Source organism: Nicotiana sylvestris, chromosome 6 (assembly GCF_000393655.2).
Source record: "Nicotiana sylvestris chromosome 6, ASM39365v2, whole genome shotgun sequence".
NCBI lineage: Eukaryota > Viridiplantae > Streptophyta > Magnoliopsida > Solanales > Solanaceae > Nicotiana > Nicotiana sylvestris.
In genome coordinates this window covers 39,809,247-39,829,053 of record NC_091062.1, presented here as the reverse complement: position 1 = coordinate 39,829,053, position 19,807 = coordinate 39,809,247, and the positions used below count along the sequence as shown (strand labels likewise).

Here is a 19,807-nt window from a genome sequence, read left to right as displayed (position 1 = left end):
AAAACGACGGATTCAAATGATTAAACCAACATACTTCTCTATTACAACTAAGTTATTTTAGGCAAATAACAAAACAAAACTTAACAATCATGAATTTAAACTTGAACTTAACAATATTAACAATTTCTGAAAAAAAATACATAGAACACATGAAACAAATTAATTAAACTTCACTTTGTATTTAACCAACATTAAACTAACAACTATTTACCTAAACAACAAAACAAACATGAAAAACAAATTAATTAATTTCCATTTGAAATCTGAAAATTAATTCAACAAAACATATGAACAAACTAGAAAATTATTTTAACGATGAACAACAAACAAAACAAGAATGAAATATTTAGCGATTTTGGATCTGAAAACAACGAACAAGATATGGACGAAATTTGAAACATAAACCAACTAACCGATTCAAATCAACGACGAAGAAACGAAGAAGACGAATCTTGCATTGAAGAAGAACTTTGAAGCAGTAGCAGCGGCGTTATCACGACGGAGAAGCTGCAGTGAAACAACAGCGCCGGGGAGCTGGACGCGGTGAGAAGCAGCTGAAGCAGTTGGCCATGGCGAGCTGTAGCATCGCGGCACAACGGCAGCAAAAACGGCGTCGATGGAGCAGCAGCGAAGTTGGTTGAGGGTTTTCCGGCGTGACTGAGGTGAGCTGTTGCTACTGGTTTTCGTTGGAGAAGATATTGTTCGTTGGTGCGTCCGGCTGTGTCGACGTTGGGCAGCCATGGTTGAGCTTTGAGGGGGAAGCCATGGATGACCTTGGAGAAACTTGAGGAAGAAGAAGAAGATAGGAGGGGGGGGGGATGACTTAACTTCTTTTTAGGGTTTTTGGGTTTTGTTTTTGTTTTGTTTTGTGTTGTTTGTAAGATAATAGGATGTTGGGTTATGGACTGGGTCGACCCAGTTCGAAATGGACTGGGTCGTTTGGGAAGATTGAGTCATTTTTTTGGGCCTGAGGCTTGAAATCGAAGAAGAGGCCCAATTCCGACTTTCTTTATATTTTCGCTCACTTTTCTTCTTTTATTTTTCTAAAACTAAATTATAAAAATACTTAAACTATTATTAAGAACTAAATTAAGTTATAAAAGCGCAAATTAATTCCCAATAACAATTAACGCACAATTAAGTAATAATTAAGCATAAAATTGTATATTTGGACATTAAATGCTAAAAATGCAAACGATACCTATTTTTGTAATTTTTTATTTTTTGTAAAACAAACTTAGTTACTAACAATTGTATAATTAAATCCTACATGCGAAATGCGACATATTTTTGTATTTTTAATAATTTAACAAATAAACATGCACAGACAAACATACAAATAGTTACACAAAATATCACAAAATATCACAAAAATTGCACACCAAGAAAAATTATTTTATTTTTGAATTTTTTGGGAGTAATTCTCATATAGGGCAAAAATCACGTGCTTACAGCTGCCCCTCTTTGCCCGGAGACACGAAGGGTTTTCGTGCAAAGATAAAGCGAGCGATTTTTGCCCATCCGAGTACTCTGTTGAAGCATTTTTTGAAAAAGATTTGACCGAACCTTTGCTTCAAAGGTTTCCTACATATCCTGGGCTAAACAGGAATCAGGTCAATGTAGTTCGTCATGAAGATGAATGCAAGATTTGTAGATGATTTGAGGTATTAGATAGTTTGTGTTACATGAGCTTATCAAAGATTTAGTTGAATCTCACTGCGTTATTATGGTAGTAATGGGGTAATGGTTATTGTAAGTTATCAGATCTTTTATTCCTTGGCTTTGACTTAAGTGGGGGAGTCTGCTATCGACGAGTTGATTGCAAGGTTATGTGTTGTATCTGTTTTGGTTTGCGGTATACTGGTGAATTAGATATGACTCGAGGTTGAGATCGAGGATGACTCGAGTAAAAACATTTGTGGATATAGGTTATGTTACACTTTATGGGTATATGGGAATCATGGGGTGATTGAGTTGTTATTCGTGAAGGATGCAGCACACATGGAGTAGGAAATTGCTTGGTTACTTAAAGATGTGATTACTTCTTTGGGTGTTTTTGTGCTAATGGGGCACAAGTCGTTCGGCCTGTTTAGTCGGTGCAATTGAGAATTGAGCAGAGTGGACGACTTCCGAGAAAGTTCTAGTGGGTTCAAGATTTATATGTAGCAATTGAGAGTTTTTCGGACTTGTATATGGTTAGAATCTAAGATTTACTTTGGATGGTGTCGGGACTCACAGTACTTCTATATCCTTATGGATTCTATATTTCAGTATCAGGAAGGTGAAAGAAACGACTTTAGATTCGCATAAGGCCTCTTCAAAATGGGTATCTTGGTCGTGGTATTTTTGGGTTATTAAGAGGGAATTCAGTGGCTTATGGGCCTTAGGGCAGTGTGGTTCTTTGTTAGAGTCCGTAGGGTGAGTGCTAGTTAATGATCGTGGTGTTCTAGCAATGAGAAGTATCAATTTGAAGGCAATTCGGAAGGAACTCGGAGAAATAAGATAGTTTAGTAGTAGATGGGATCAACACCGTAATGGATATGATCAGTTCTTTAGGTACTTATGATGTAGAGAGTTTCTACAAATGTTTTGTGGAGATACTATTGGGTTTGGTGACCTTCATGGCTTGGTTGAGCTAGAGAGATTCAGTTCTGTCGTCTTGGTTATGTGCAAAGGGACTTCGAAGAGTTCTTGATGGTTTCTACCATGGTTTGAGATGTATATTTCCTACCAACGTGAGGAGGAGGTTGCGTATTGGGATCTTCTTCTGGAGGAGGTTGCGCATGATAGATGTGGTATGTTGTGTGGGATGAAGATCTGCATGTGCAAGGTCACAGTTTAGTTTTGAAGGGAAGGTCATGAATTCTTAGACAACATGGGCGGTTTTTGATGATTAGATAAATGCTATAACTACTTGGTATTGCTTGAGAAGGGTGCACATTTTAGATGGCACATTGTATTTTGACTTGAGGATGCTTCATTTGTATTGCGGTGCTCGCCTGGTTGATTGACTGTTGATTTTCAGATATTGCGATGTGGCACGAAAGGATTAGAGAAGTATTGTTTACCGTGAAAATGGTAATGACAATTAAATTTGTAAATGGGATTCTAAAAATATGTGATCTATTTTTGTGCTAGTTGTTAGAGCAGTTGATGCTAAGAGTATGAAGTTTAACAATGAGAAGCAAGCTAAAACGGAGCAGTAATCAAACCGAGGGGCTTGCTACCCGAGCCTCGGATTGGTCGATAAAGAGCCTCGGGGTCGATGTTAGGCTCGAACTTGAGCTATCGGGGGTAATCGGGGAGGGGATAACAGTTAGGATATAATAAAAGAAGGCTCTTTATGGCCAATATCAAGCAATAAATGAAGAACAAGTACGAATGTGATGAATTTTAAGAGGGGCCTCGAGCTAGTAAGAGCGAGTAAGTTAGAGAGAAGAAAAGGAGAGATATTATTGATCTTGTGGAGAATTGTTGGAGCAACATCAGCCGAGGGCTCTACAAAGTGATGGGGATCCCCTTTATATAGGAGGAGAAACCGTTTATAGTACAACATACATTAATTATAAAAGCATAGAGATGGGATGGCTAGACATGACGCCTCGACACAGACTTTGGGTAGGCCGGCTCTGTCAAACTTAGTCGCGTGCCATGGGAACTCCCCTTTTTATTCCAGCTTCGATCTTCATCTTCTTTGAGTCGGGCCTCGACGAGCCCCGAGGGAGGGGACTTGGTCGCAACTCCACATCCTCGAGGTCTCGAGGTATTCTTCCGAAGTGGCTTGATAGGAGAGAAATTAAGCACTATGATTTTTCCGTATACAGATAGTCTCCGAGTTTTCCAGAACGAAGCGATGCGAAATTATTCTGACACCTAACTCCACAAGCTTCTCGCGGTGATGTCATACCAGTGATGCAACTTGTGGCGCGAGATTTTGTAGAAATCAGGATGTCCCATGGACTTATGTATTTGACATCATTCAATGCACTGTCGATTCCCGTTCTCAATGATGAATGCACTGCCGTCGATTCGGTTCTTCAAGAATGCAGTAATTACGTCCTCCGATCAATATTCCAAAGCCTCAATGACCGTGTCATTACCCCTATAAATGGGGGTGCTTTGGCGTTGTTTTTCTATCCAAGTGCCTTCATCTGCTCATTTGCCCATTTCTTCTTATCATCTTCCTCTATCCTTGAACATCATGTTTAGGACTCGTGGCCTCAAGGCCATTCAGCAGAGCTCCTGTAGGCTGTGTTGCGGCCTCTTGCTGGGGCTTCCCATTGTCGAGCACGACCATGCCATCCTGTCGCTGCTGTGGTTGCTGTTACATCTATTGTTGGACCGAGATGATTATAGATGGGGAATCGATTCTCCCCGTTTGTAGACAGTCATTCAGACTATGCACCGCTTCTCACTCTTCTACCCAGGCCTGGTGTGGCACTTCATTCCTTGGGTTTTTCCTTTCCCAAGGGATAAAGTGGCACTACCAGCCGTTGAGGTTGGGCCCGCCGAATCTTCAACCTTTGGCTTCGGCGGGCTATGTCTCCTTTCTCTGCCTCCTTCGTTTTTATGTAGAGATCCTCTATAGGCTTTTGTAATCATATGAGAGGGCCCCTCGAGGGTTGTTGTGCATGAATATTCCTGAATATAAAGATACTTCCTTGATTCCTGTTTTTGATACTTGCCCTATTATTGTATGTTCTTGTGTGCTTCGAGGCATTTGAATGTTTTCCTTTGTTGTCGACCGTTGATATCTAACCCAGATGTGAGAATTCTTTCCGATCTTCTACCGATTGGCATGGATCTTTTCCGAGCCCATTATCGTACCTCGGACCAAGCCTGAATTGGTCCGATAGATTCGGGCCGTCGGGCCCTTTGAGTTACATAGAGATAGTACGCTGAGTTTCGAAGTTTTTGAGAGCGGTATCCTGAGTGAAGGTCAGCTTCGGGTACCTGGGGGTCTACTTTGAACTTGATGTAGATAGCCTTTTAAAGCGTAGTGGATAGACTTCCGTTGAGGGGTTGCCTATATTTAGGTGATGCCTTGAGCCTTCCTTGAGTCTTCATGGGCGGAGCTTTAAGTGCTTACTTTTCTTTTTAGAAAGGAAAACCACGAGATCGGGTACCACCTTGAGTTCTATGATCGCACTGAAGGCTTTCCGAAGCCTGAATTCTTTTTGCTAGAGGTACTCGAGATCGGGCACCACCTCAGAGCTTGAGATGATGTAGTTGGCTCCTTGAAGCCTACCTTCTTGTCAATGAAGGTCTCGGAGGTTGGGTACCACCTCGGGATCTATACCGAGGCCGTTGGCCTCCCGGGGCTTACTCTGGATAGGCGAATCGTTACTGTTTCCCACATATATGTGGGGAGACTTGCTTTTTTGGAATATCTCATTATTTTAGATAGCTATCCTTTCACCTTGGCATCGGGTCCTTCGTTTCTTCCGGAGCAAAAAGTGTTGGCGCACGTCCCTACTTTAGTGATTCAATTCTACCATAGCCATGGCAGCTACTTCGGGGCCGGCCCGGCAGGGAGGGGAGAGTTCCACTCCCACTGTTCAGGATCCACGGGAGTTCACTCTAAAGACTACTTCTTTAATAAGAGAGGAACATCTGGAAACAGTGATGAGATACTGCGGATGGGGTGAGGGAATAGCGCTGCAGGTGCTTTCCGCTGATGAGAGTATTACGGACTCTGCTGATGGATTCTTGAACGTATACCTATACCATTTCGCATTAGGCCCTCTGGATAGGGTTGTGCTTGATTTCTGCCTGAAGTATCGGGATACATTGGCACAGATACATCCGTCGTTCTGGCGAGTGGTGCTGATGATGAGGTTCTTTGTGGAGAAGGTTGGGCTTGAATTCATGCTTAGCCACCTCGTCATGCTGTACCGGCCCTTTCATCATCGAGGCCTATTAACCTTGCGATGTGGCTCATCCACGCCCTTTGTTGTCGATGATAAGGAAGATGAAGATCAAGAGTGGGTTAATCGATTCGTCCAGGTTCGGACGGCTGACATCATCCCCGTGGAGCTCATGCCATTTCCCAAGGGATGGAATTACGCACGTGATTAGAGTGTCTCATGGTTTCTTAGATTTGCTAATAGCGAAAACCAGTTGAGTAATTGTGTTTCCTCCTTTTCTGCAGCAACTTCATGGATGTCGTGCGAAGTTCCCGATCTGCCTAGCTGGGTCCGATTATTGGCGACCCATTCAACTTGCGACGAGCATAGGTGGCAAGCTGTGTCCTGTGGCAGATGGGAAGCGAAATACCAAGGTATGCGCGTACGTTGCTTTCACTTTAGTCTTCGTATATTTGAGATGATATTTTCCCCTTTCTACTGGCTTTTCCATCGCAGGTATCGGGTGTTCCTCCAGAGAGGGAGAGAAGTCATCGGCCTCTGAGCCAAGGGATAATGGTGGTGAGGGGAATTACACTCGCAGCGCGATGGAGAATTTAGTGGGGCTAAACGAGCTCGTGCCTTCGAGGAGAGGACATCGCCCGAGTCTGTTGTTCCTGGAGCATTTGGTTCTAGAACGGTAGTTCCTCCAAGTGAATATGCCTCGACCGAGGTTGGTTCTTCCAGGGCCGAAGGGGCTGGACCAACAGGAGTGTGCTCGGACTTCGAGGAAGTCCGCTAGATTCACTTCATGGTGAGTTTCGGAGCAGTCCTTCTGTATTTTGCATCTTCCTTTATTTATCGAGTTTTTTCTTTTACAGGCCTTTGATAGGCTCAAGTATGAGCTGCTCCGTCATGGGCTAGGCTTTGGAAAGCTCTGGATGAGGGTGAGTCCCTTAGGCTCCTTAGCGAGGAGATGGAGGTTGAGTTGATGTACTGGCGATATGAGGTGTTCCGGATCTCGAATTACGAGAGCCATTTGATGGAGCAGGTAACCTTTCGTAGTATGCGTTTTGCCCTTTTGACCTTTAAGGTTAATCCTTTTGCCTATCTTAGTTGCAGAAAAAGACGGAGGCTTTGGAGTACCTTAGGGGCGAAGTCGATCGAGTTAGGAGTGCTTGTGGTGAACTGAGGGCTCAGGTGCAGGCTCAAGCTTTAGAAGAAAAGGGTGCCTTGGCTAAAGTTCCCGCTTTTGAGGCCCAACCCCGCTTGGATCGTGACAACACTTTAGTTCAGGTGGATATAATCGCGAGGTTTGAGTCCGATCTCTCGACGGGCAGGGCTGAGATAATCGATGCTCGTGCTGAAGCAGCATTGAATCAGGCTAAGGCTGATCAGGAGATGGCGATTCATTCAAAGGACGCTACTGATGCCCAAGCTGAGTTGAGACGGGCCATTGATCATGAAAAGAGGATGAAGGAATATGTTAATTGCGGATCCCGAAGAGAGGTACTCGAAGAGATCGGCGCTAGGGGTTTCATTCTCTCGGAGGAGTTGACTCGAGCGAGGGCGGACGAGCGTGATGCTTGGTCAGTTGTTGCCGACATCATGGAGAGAGAAGTTGGGTTTGGTAGGTCATATCCTTCTTGGAGCGGAACATAGATTTTGCCACTTTTCCATTTTGTATTTGACATTCGCAGATCATGTTTGTAGATGGAGAGCGCAACTTTTGCATATGTAAATAAAAGAAACTTGAAGCTTTATATTTTTTGTATCTCTTTATGCATTTATTTTGACCAGACAGGGTAGTTTCGGTGTTTGGCGGGAGCCCTATGGATCCGGAACTCATTAGACAGGCCCGGAGACGCTTTCATGCTTGGTCAAGTGCAATTTTTGACCCGAGTAGGCGTTAGAGCTTTCGTTCTTTGCCTAGCTATTTTGGGTTTAGTCTCCGAGTCAGGATTTGAATCGAGCTTACCTGACCTTCAATATACTGTGCCTGCACGGGCGAGTGATGATCGTTCTTATTCCTTGCCCTTGGGCATTTGTATTTTAACTATTGTGGGTTCAGTCTCCGAGACGTGTTGCGACTCGAGCTTAATTGACCCTCAAGTTTTTTGTGCTTGCATGGGCGGATGAAAATGGCTTTTATATGCCTCGGGTCGAAGCGACCTTTTAAGTGTGTGGCCCTGAGGCTCGTTTGGCTGGCGGCAATGGCGCTTACGCTGTGCCCTTAGGCATGTGCAGTTAACTATTTTGGATCCGGTCTCCGAATCGGGTTACGACTCAAGCTCATTTTAATCCTTAAGTTTTCAATTTTTCAAGCTGGCGACAGTGGCTCTTACACTATTGGTTGTTGCGACCTTTTAGTGTGCGGTCCAGAGGTTCGTTTGGCTGGCGACAATGGCTCTTACGCTTTTTCCTGTGGGCATATTGTAGTCTTTGTTTTCCTCTCATTAAGGTCTTTTTGAAATAATTTTGCCTGACCCGTCGTCGGTTCAGGAAGAACCTCGATTTCAAGTCGTTAGTGGCAATGTTCGAGCACCTCGGAAGGTTTAGCTCGTAGGCTGAGTAGCTCAAAGCCTCGTAATTTGGAGCTGACATGGTCGAAGCTTGTTTGCCTATTGAGGGTAGCCTGTTTTAACCGGTTCTTTTCGAAGTAGATTCGAAGTAATGGCCTACGATTTTGTTAGCGATGGTCGGGCATCCCCGAGTCGCATTAATTTGGCTGGTGCAGCCGTTTGGACCATAGTCATATGTGTTTGGCCAGAGCCATTTTTGATCCTGAGTAATAGTTTAGGCATCTACATTGAGGGTATGCCCTTTCGGGAGTCTTACAAATGCGACATGTAGCCTAAACTTCAGGATTGAGTTTTATGCCTGTAGTAAGGTCTTACAAAATTTTCATGCATGTTGAGGTCTTACAGTTTTGTCATGCCTGTTGAGGTCTTATAGTTTGTCATGACTGTTGAGGTCTTACAGTTTGTCATGCCTGTTGAGGTCTTACAAAATTTTCGTGCCTGTTGAGGTCTTACAGTTTTTTCATGCCTGTTGAGGTCTTACAGTTTTTGTTGCTATGTAGAATATATCTGGCTTAGACCAAGTCTGCCCGCTCGGGGTCTTACGGCTTTGGGTTTACCATCGCATGGCGATTGACGACAGTCTCCGAGTCATTGAGTTTGCTTAGCCTCGAAGGCCATTATTTATGAGCTCATAATTTCCTCGTTGAGGCCTTATGAGCCCAGAATTCTGACCCTAAGGTCGTGCGAGTACCGCATTGTTGACGCTAAGTCTCCGAGTATTTCGGGACGTATCTGATAGAGGGAATCCTTGCCATGAGCATTCCGAAATTTTCTCTTTTGGAGTACGAGATGTTGAAAGATATTCTTTAATTGCTTGGCATAAATACATGTTGTTTCGTTGTTGTGAGTTTGGCCCGTGCGGGCATGGTTCCTTTGACTGTTTGTCCTGGTACATGATTTCCCACTAGAACCTCATTTGTCCTTTCCCGGTACGGGGTGTCATGCCCCCTTTTTCCCTTTGCGGAAATCGGATTTATGACATTTTGGTATGGGACGACTCTTTCCTTTTGGGAAAGAGGTTTTGCAATTTGAAGAGTCGCCATCTAATGATTTTAAGTTGCGTTAGGGCACCTAGAAGGTTCATTTCTAACTATGTTTGATAACCAGAGATAGGGTAAGGGCTTGAAATTATCCCAAGGGGAAGGTGTTAGGCACCCCTCAGGATCCACTAGGGTGGTTCCCGGCCAGACAGCTTTTTGTGAATTTGTACAATTAGCAAATAAACAAGTATGACTCAAATAATAGGGGATTTAAGTTTAGATACACAAACGTAAGAAAACAATTACTGAAAGGCAAAATTTTGAAAAGAGTTACAATCTAAAACATGCTTATGAATGTAAAGTGGGGTGTCCTAGGTTTGTTTGAAATATGGATCACATCAATGCAATACCCGGTATGACACTCCTCAAAAGAGGGACTACACGTGCTATTGGCGCACCGGTCATTATATTCATATCTACCCTTTCCCACCCGTAAAGGTAATTAAAGCGAGGGTTGTTCTCGACCCCTATTGCATGCTGTTACCCGTACCTTCCTATTAGTCCCGAAGGAATTTAGGACTTCTATACTGTATGAAAGAGGTTCTAGGAAGACCCTCGGGTTTAAAGGGTCAAAATACTAAGGCGACATACAAAACAAGTAGGACTGCATTTAAAGGGGAAAACACATAAACAAGTTGAAGGCTCAGATATACCTCCACAAATAATGCACATAGACAGCATGAACCATACACAATTAAGGTCCATAATTGAATTCTAAAGCATGGTATCTAAGTGATAACAGAAGAAACAAATTTATTACATGACTCAGAAAAGAAGTCCGAATCAGGTTTGCCTACTGATTTCAACAGTTGATAATTAAACAAAGGCGGTTCTAATTTTATTTCATTTATTACCTAAAGCTTGACTAGGCGTAAAGCAATATGCAGTAGTTATTCAGAATTATTGAAAGATGGTTTGGAAGTTATTTTACCCTAAGAGCATGCTATTCTACTCAAATGCAAAGATTATTACCAGTTATTTTAAACAGGATAATCAAGTGTGAAGCTGCTCTTTTATAATCAACAATTTACACTAAGTGTGGATGCAAGTGAAAATAAGATCCTAAAACATGGTATATAAGGTGCATGTATAAAACTCATGACGCAAAATTCCTAGAGCAGGATTTCTAAATGCATATGGCAGTATTGCAAAATTTCCTAAGAGCAGGATTTCTAAATGCACATGGCAGGATTGTAGAATTTCCTAAGAGTAGGATTTCTAAGTGCATATGGCAGGCTTGCAGATAATAGTAAAGTGCTAATTATTAGCAAATTTTAACACATGATTTTGAAAGAGTGCACATGCTGAAACAATAAACATGAGACCTAAAGGCATGATTTCTAATACATGCATGAGCCCTAAGCATGGTTTCTATTGCGCAATTGGGAACATAAACCTAATAACATGTTTTCTACCCTTAACGACTATATCATGCATATTTACCCCATCCATTTTCACTAGCCAACCCCAATACTTGTTTACAACAAGTTATTACAGGGCAATATTGAAACGAATTATATAATGAAAATAAGAAGTTACACTATAGGAAGCCTGATTAGGACTTCCTCTCTGAGTTATGTAATAAACCACCTCAAGTGCCAATGTTATTCCATAGCCTTTCTCATATCTAGGTGTGTCTGAGTTCCCTAAGGACCTCAAGGGATCCCGGGCAGTGCCCATACCCATATTTCATAACCAAAAAAGAGTGAGTGCTGTGTGGAAGGGCCAGCTTTTATGTGTCCAGGTTTAGAGGGAGCTCAAGGGTCCCAAAGCAAGGCTCACACAAAGGGGTAAAACTTAGTAGTCTTAGAGTATATGTGAGAGTGCTTGACATAGATTTAAAGGAGTTGAGTTGGAAAACAATTTTGAAAACAGTCATGTTTGAAGTTAGTTTACAAAAGACAACAGAACAATTTTTGAAAAGGAGAAGGGAATAGGAGCAATAATAACTTGGAACAAGACAACATACTCAAAACAAATCTAAAGAACAGTATCATTCCAGTATTCACAGGCAAGGGAGTAAGGGGTTGGGGACATAGAGAAACCTAATAAAAAACACATAAACATGGTTGAGAAGAGATACATATAGACCAACAAGTTCAAGGAACAAGTATGGACTGATTGACCTTTAGAACACAAGCAATTACTTCAAAGAGTTAACAAGAGAATCATGCTTGAAATTAGAATTGTAATAAGACATAGGGACAGGGTATGGGAGTAATCATGCAGGGGTCTATTACATATAATTTGTCAAGACTTAGCATTAATCAGGTACATTAGGAGACATACTAATTGAGGGACATAACCAAACTCAAGTAGACATGCTGGTTATATTTGAATAAGAGAGGGCAGAACTTAAACATGCTAAGTAAAACAGTGAACAAGAAGTGCAATTAAACAACATGAGCCATTAAGTTAATGCAAAAAGAGATGGGGACTGACAAACAATGGGGGGGGGGACACATAGAGTTGTGCTTCAAAATTGAACTAGGAACATACCAATTAAGGAAGCAAAGTGCAGAAAAAGCAAAGCAATTAGAGTCCCACAGTCTAGCCTTGGCTTTCAGCACTAGACAAAGTAGTAGCACAAGTAGTAGAGAAAGAAGAGATAGTTTGAGTGTGTATGTATGTGTTCTGAACTATTGTTCGTGTGTTTAAAGAAGAGAGGGTAAAGTATTTATAGTTTTTGAGAACGGGCAGCAAAATAAGGTAATAAGTACTGACTTAGCGTAATTATAGAAATAATATAAATTAGAATCAATTAAAGACCTAGACTCCCTTCAATTAGGGAGTCATAGTTCAAACATGTACAAGTTGTATCAAATAAGGAAAAGAATTGCTTGTAAGACTGATTTTACCATAATAGGAATAGTAAAAGCATGTAATAAGGTCTAAGTACATAATAGTTTCAACATAAGGAAAGTTCACGTTAATTAACAACATATTTGTGCACATAAACAAGGTAGAGTATAATTTGATTCTGAAAATTAGTTCAAAGAATCACGGATGGGATTGAAAATCACAGGGAATCAGTATTAACTAAGGAAAGTATCACAAAAGTAAGGACGCAATTTCAAAAAATTAGTGCAGGATTACAAGGAAAATACATAAAATCAAAGATGTAGGTTTAAGGAGATTACACAGAATTAACATAAATTATGTGAACGATCAATAAAAGAAATAGTTGGACTTATTAAACAATAAATAACATGGGTTTGGACAAAATCAAAGAAACCTTAAGAACAAATTAGAACAGGAAGCACAAGAGCATATAGAACACACATAAAGCCTAGAACGTTCATGATAGTCATGCCACAAACAAATTCAATCTTTGAATCGAACCCAGAAGTATTAGGGTTTCTCGACAAAAGGAATCGAGCAAAAAGGAAAGACTCAGGTAATGTTTAAACATGCTAAGAATCAAAGTAATTACTAAAATCAGAAAGAGACCGTTTTTTGCAAAAAAGGGGTTTTGAAACCCTAGTTTGGAAAATGAAGAAATCATTTTGAATTTGGAGAAATATTTTAAGGGAAACAGGTGAAAACCTTAAAAACCCATAGATCCATCACATATCTAAAAAGATCAGAAGATTTATAGCTAGGTTTTGTCAGAAAATAGCATAGACGAAGAAAAATCGGTTAAAACTTCATGGATACACTGAGATCTAAGACAGATCTAAAGAAAAAGTAAAAAAAATCTCAAGAGCTAGGGTTTCAGAGAACCCAAAGAGGGTGAGAAAACATTAGATCGTTATCGATTTCAGCCGGAAAAGCTATGGACTTTACTCGAACGCCATGAATGGACGGAAAGTAGCATAAAAGACCATGGATAGAAGTTGAACAAGATCTAGACTAGATTTCTTCGAGTTCTTTCCACGAAATCACGAAAACGGGCAACCAGAAGATGTAGGAGACAAGTATACGTCTCAAACAGCCATGGCAGTCCATGGATTGAGTGAGGATTGAAGGGATTAGAGTTAGTTTGGGTGGAAGCTGCTAGGGTTAGCTTTAGGTTTCAGAGAGAGCTGGAGAGGAGAGGGGATTCAAGGGCGGCAGATTGTAAGAATGAGAGGGTTTGTAGGGGACGTTTGGAATTAATTATGGTAAGAGTGAACGGCGGCCGTTGATCTCTATGATCAACGGCCAGGATTGAAAGGTTTGGGGGTCGGGTTATAAAATCAGATTTGGGCTTGGGTCCGGTGGGTTTTAACTGGTCTAGGAATTGGGGTCTTGATTTGGCTATAATTAAAAGCCAAATTTGGCTACAATTTAAATAGCCATTGTTTCCCTATTTAAATTAGAAAAAATAGTAAATAGTTTTTGAAAACTTATTTAAAGCGCTAAAATGGTTTATAACACATAATTAACAATTTAAAAATACAGGATCTAATTTTGTGCGTATAAAACATAATTAAAACCTAAAATGGCTAATATTGCAATTATGTGCAATTTAGCTTTAAAAATATTAAATAAAATTGTAAAAGTATATAAAAATTTTCTTAGCTATATTTTGGTATAAATATAGAAATACAATAGATGAATTATCAAAACCATAATTTTGAAAATAATTATTGGGGATTTTATGGATAAAAAGGGAGACAATTAATCAATTTAAAACCTTTAAAATTATGAAAAAATAATAAAACCCTTGGACATGCTTACATATGCATACATATGCTATTTTGAAGGGATTTTGCATATTGAAAATATATATAGGGAAAAATTGGGTATCAACAGTTGCCCTTCTTTACCCGGGAAGAATGAAAGGATTTCCGGGTAAAGAAATGATGGCCAATTTTGACAGAGCGAAATGGTTTGAAGAGGTTAGGCCGCACCCTGAATTTTGAGCTGCCTACATATCTCTGGTTTTATAGGAATCAAGTCGTATGTAGTTCAGGATTCACCTGCGGAGTATGCCGATGAGGATATTTCAAGAACTGACGCAATATCTAGGGTCGTGTGAGTGAGCAATTTACGGGTTAGGTTTGATATGGCTGAGGAACTAGAGTGAATCGCTCCTACTGGGGTAGCTGTTGCTTGCTGGTTTACCTGCAAATAGGAACAATACAAGCTTATACGGTGCATAAATTTAAACATGATGCAAATTCCCGTTGGACCATGAGTGTTGTCTTCGAACGATTTGGATTGGCGTCGTCAGACCATGACGTCCTGGGCTATGAAGTTTATAATAAAAGGTTCGCATACCATGAAATGATGTTCTCGGGCTATGAGGATGGTGCCTCCGAACCATGACGCCTTTGAATAATGATATGCAAAAGATTGAAAGAGATCCTTAAGCCATGACATGGTGTTCTCTGGCTATGAAGATGGTGCCTCCGAACGATGATGCCTTTGGATGAGTTGGCGATATTTCAGTCCATGAGAGATGCAGTAGTATGATGCGGACAAGACAGAGCTTAGTCTTGCGAATTGAAGGGTAGAGCTTAGCCCGTAAGAGAGGAGAGATAAATAGTGTTTGGGATAGTGCTTAGTTTCGAAGAAAATAGGAGGCAGAGCTTAGCCTCGGAAGGAAGAATGATAGCCTTATGCAAAGATGTGAATGCAGATGGAGGTAGAGCTTAACCTCGGAAGGTAGTATGGTAGCTTATGAAATGCAGATGGAGACATCGTTTAGTCTCGGAAGGCATAATGATAGCCTTATGTGAATTGGAAGACAGAATAGTAGCCTTATGCAAAGCAGATATGGATAGAGACAATGTTTAGTCTCGGAAGGCAGAATGGTAGCCTCATGCAAGAATGCAGATGGAGACAATGTTTAGTCTCGGAAGGCAGAATAGTAGCCTTATGTAGATTGGAAGGCATAATGGTAGCCTTATGCAATGCAAATGTATATGGAGACAACTTTTAGTCTCGGAAAGCAGAATGGTAGCCTTATGTAGATTGGAAGGCAAAATGGTAGCCTTATGGAATGCAGATGGAGACATGCAGATTGGAAGGCAGAATGGTAGCCTTATGCAAGAATGCAGATGGAGACATCGTTTAGTCTCGGAATGCAGAATGGTAGCCTTATGCAAGAAATAAGATAACAACTGACATTAGAGTTTTCTTACCTGATAGCAGATTGCGGCGTTGTGATTACTAGGAGCATTATGACATACAGAATATCACTGGTGTGTACTGATTAGCAAATGATAGTAAGTGCAACCGTTCTGAGAATCGTATTTTGAATAATGTTTGTCCCGTGAGCATACAGTATGTCTAATCCTAGTGCCTGCATCCAAAGAAAAATCATGAGTTTTGTAAGGGGGAAGGTTAGTTCGTATCCCCGCTGGCTTTGCTTGGCTTGTTTGGCTTTGATCTGGTGATACCGTCAGTATCATTGGGGTAGCGTTGCTAAAAAAACAGTTTCAATAATTAACATGCATGATTTTCTAAAAGTATGACATAAATGTATAATTAAAAATAGCTTTCAGATGGACGATTGTGATGTAGTTCGAGACATTGCAACCTCTCCTGCTACAGAATTTTAAGGGTCCTCAAAATTCTGCCCCAGTTTGATGGGTTGACATTTCTGACTGTTGCTCGTGCGGCGATCGACTGAAATTACTTCAGAATTTTGAGGGTCCTCCTCAAAATTCTCCCCTAGTTTCCAATTTCGGGGGGGGGGGATGGGGGGGGATAAATTTTTTATTGACTTGTGACCGAACCCATAGGGCTGCCTACGTATCCCCTCTTAAACGATAATTAGGTCAGGCGTAGTTCAATTTACATCATATAAGGAAAGCATAAAGATTACACATAGTAACGCTTGACTACATCTGAATTGATCGGCATTGGCCAGACTTGTCCGTCCATTTTTGCAAGTATGAGGGCTCCTCCTGTCAAAATCCGGTGAACCATGTATGGACCCTGCCAGTTGGGAGAGAACTTCCCTTTGGTTTCATCTTGATGCAAAAAAATTTCTTTAACACCAACTGTCCCGGTGTGAACTGTCTTGACTTGACTCTTTTGTTGAAGGCTCTGGACATTCTGTTTTGATAAAGTTGACCATGGAAGACTGCATTCATTCTCTTTCTATCTATAAGGGCTAGCTGCTCATAACGACTTTTTACCTATTCTGCGTCGTCGAGCTTAACATCTTGTATGATCCTTAGGGAAGGAATTTCTACCTCAGCGATAACGACAGCCTTCGTACCATAAACCAGCATATAGGGGTTTCTCCGGTTGATGTGTGGACTGTGGTGCGATACCCCAGTAGAGCCAGTGATAACCTCTCGTGCCACTGCTTATGCTTCTCTATCATTTTCCTTAATATCTTCTTAATATTCTTGTTGGCGGCTTCTACAGCTCCATTCATTTGAGGCATGTAGGCTGTGGAATTCTTGTGTCTGATCTTGAAAGTTTCACACATAGCTTTCATCAAGTCGTTGTTGAGGTTGGAGCCATTATCAGTAATGATTGACTCTGTAATCCCGAATCGACAAACAATGCGGTCGCGGGCAAAGTCTGCCACGACTTTCTTAGTCATTACTCTGTAAGATGCTGCTTCGACCCATTTGGTGAAATAGTCTATGGCTACTAGGATAAACCTGTGTCCATTGGAAGCAGCAGGCTCGATTGGTCCAATAACGTCCATTCCTCAAGCAGCGAACGACCACGGTGAGCTTGTTGTGTGAAGCTCGCTTGGAGGTACCTTTATCATGTCTGCATGTATATGACAGCGGCGGCATTTCCGGGCATACTGGATGCAGTCCGTTTCCATAGTCATCCAAAGTAACTAGCTTGGAGTATCTTCTTTGCTAAGACAAAACCGTTCATATGTGGACCGCAAGTCCCAGCATGAATTTCTTCTAGTAGCCTGGATGCTTCCTTTTCTTCGACACATCTTAATAATCCCAAATCAGGAGTCCTCCTATACAGGATTCCTCCGCTGTGAAAGAAGTTGTTGGACAATCTCCGAAGTGTGCATTTCTGAGTGGGATTTGCAAGCTCTAGTACTCTCCGTTTGCCAAATATTCCTTGATATCATGAAACCAAGGCTTTCCATCTACTTCCTCTTCGAAATGGGCATAGTAAGCTGGCTGATCATGGATTTTCACTAGAATGGGATCAATGAAATTGTTGTCTGGATGATGTATCATAGATGATCGGGTAGCCAATTCCTCGGCGAACTCATTCTGGATTCTGGGAACATGCTGGAATTCCGTCTTTGTGAACCTCTTTATCAATTCCTATACGAGATGTAGATACGGGAGTATTTTGGAGTTCTTGGTTGTCAATTCTCCTCGTACTTGATGTACAAGCAAGTCTGAATCTCCAATTACTAGCAGTTCTTGAACGTTCATGTCAATGGCCATTTTGAGTCATAAGATGCAGGCTTCATACTTGGCCATATTGTTGGTGCAGGGGAACCTGAGTTTGGAAGACACCAGATAATGCTGACTGGTTTTTGATATTAGGACTGCTCTTATGCCAACTCCTTTGAAGTTTGATACTCCATCGAAGAACATTCTCCTACCGTCATAGGATTCCGCAATGTCTTCTCCTATTAATGATACCTCTTCATCAGGAAAATACGTTTTCAGGGTTCGTATCCTCCATCCACAAGATTTTTAGCAAGGTGGTCTACCAGTGCCTATCCCTTGACCACTTTCTGAGTTAGGTAAACAATTTCAAACTCACTCAACAGGATTTGCCACTTGGCTAGCTTGCCGGTAGGCATCGGCTTCTAAAATATGTACTTCAAAGGATCCATTCTCGATATGAGATACGTAGTATAGACACAGAAGTAATGTCTCAGCTTCTGAGCTACCCAAGTCAAGGCACAACAGGTGCGTTCCAATAGAGAATACCGAGCCTTGTACGAGGTGAACTTATTACTGAGATAATAGATGGCTTGTTCCTTCCTCCATGTTTCATCATGCTTCCCAGAACGCAGCCGAAAACTCCATCTAACACTGCAAGGTAGAGTAATAAGGGTCTACCTGGATCGGGAGGGACTAAAACTGGTGGTGTTGACAGGTACTCCTTAATTCTGTTGAAGGCCCTTTGGTAGTCATCGGTCCATTTGGTAGCGGCGTCCTTCTTCAACATCTTAAAGATTGACGCATGGATAACTGTAGATTGTGCTATGAACCGGCCGATGTAGTTAAGTCTTCCCAAGAAACTCATCACATCCTTCTTGTTCTTTGGCGGTGGTAGTTCTTGAATGACTTTGACTTTTTATGGATCCAGTTCTATTCCTCGTCGGCTTACAATAAACACAAGCAATTTTCTAGTAAGAACCCCAAATGCGCACTTTGCTGGGTTTAGTTTCAGGTTGTACCTTCGTAGTCTATTGAAGAACATCCTCAGATCTTCCATGTGGTCAGTTGCCTTCTTGGATTTGATAATAATATCTTCCACATATACCTCTATGTCCTTATGTATCATATCATGGAAAATGGTAGTCATTGCCCTCATGTAGGTGGTCCATGCATTCTTCAGGCCGAATGGAATCATCTTGTAACAGTACACTCCCCACGGCGTAATGAAAGTCATTTTCTCATCATCTTCCTCATCCATCCAGATCTGATGATAACTAGCAAAACAATCTACGAATGACTGTAGCTCATGCTTGGCGCAATTATCAATCAGGATGTGTATATTTTGTAAAGGGAAGTCATTTTTCGGACTAGCCCAGTTGAGATCCCGGTAGTGGACACAGACTCTATCCTTCCCATCCTTTTTTGGTACTGGCACAATGTTGGTAACCATGTCGGGTATTCTACTACCCTGAGAACCTTAGCTTTGACTTGCTTAGTGACAGTTTCTTTGATTTTCAAACTCATATCAGGCTTGAACTTTCTGAGCTTTTGCTTTACCGGTGGACATATAGGATTGGTTGGCAGTTTATGAGCCATAATATACATGCTCAGACCAGTCATGTCATCATACGACTAGGCAAATATGTCCTCATATTGCTTTAGAAGTTCTGTGTATTCTTTCATTTCTGATGGTGATAGGTGAACGCTGATTCGTGTTTCCTTGATGTTTTCTTCATCTCCCAAGTTAACAATTTCAGTCTCGTCCAGGTTAGAGTTAGGTCTGTTCTTAAAGTTCTCAACTTCTTTGACAATTTCGTCAGGTATGTCATCTTCCTCTGAATCGATGTCCGTTTGTTGCATTGTCTCATTGCATGTCACAGTCATTGGTTCATCAAGACAAGTAATAGTAATGTTGTATTGGTAAAGCAAAGGGAGAAAATGATAGCAATAAATATTAATTCATAATAAAAATGAAAATGCTTTTGATATGTTGAATAACTGTTTTGAACATTGAAGATCTTATTGCGGGAATTGAAAATGCGAAAAGAAAATCATTTAGTAAAAACAATGAATAA

The 19,807-nt window shown here is 41.2% G+C and overlaps 1 protein-coding gene across 1 annotated transcript; it reads right to left on the bottom strand.

The window, feature by feature from the left end:
• Positions 1–17,417: 17,417 nt before the first annotated feature.
• On the bottom strand, positions 17,418–17,783 carry LOC138870515 (uncharacterized). The gene is made up of 2 exons (XM_070148323.1): positions 17,718–17,783; positions 17,418–17,657 (listed from the first exon to the last, which is right to left on the bottom strand). Exons 1-2 carry the CDS (start codon positions 17,781–17,783, stop codon positions 17,418–17,420), a joined length of 306 nt encoding a protein of 101 aa, XP_070004424.1.
• Between the last annotated feature and the right edge of the window lie 2,024 nt (positions 17,784–19,807).

Excerpts from the sequence above, each read along its gene's own strand:
- LOC138870515 (XM_070148323.1), bottom strand. The coding sequence starts at position 17,783 with ATGGCCATTGACATGAACGTTCAAGAACTGCTAGTAATTGGAGATTCA. Across the intron at positions 17,658-17,717 it reads CAGACTTGCTTGTACATCAA|GAATTGATAAAGAGGTTCAC; the intron begins GTACGAGGAGAA and ends CATCTCGTATAG.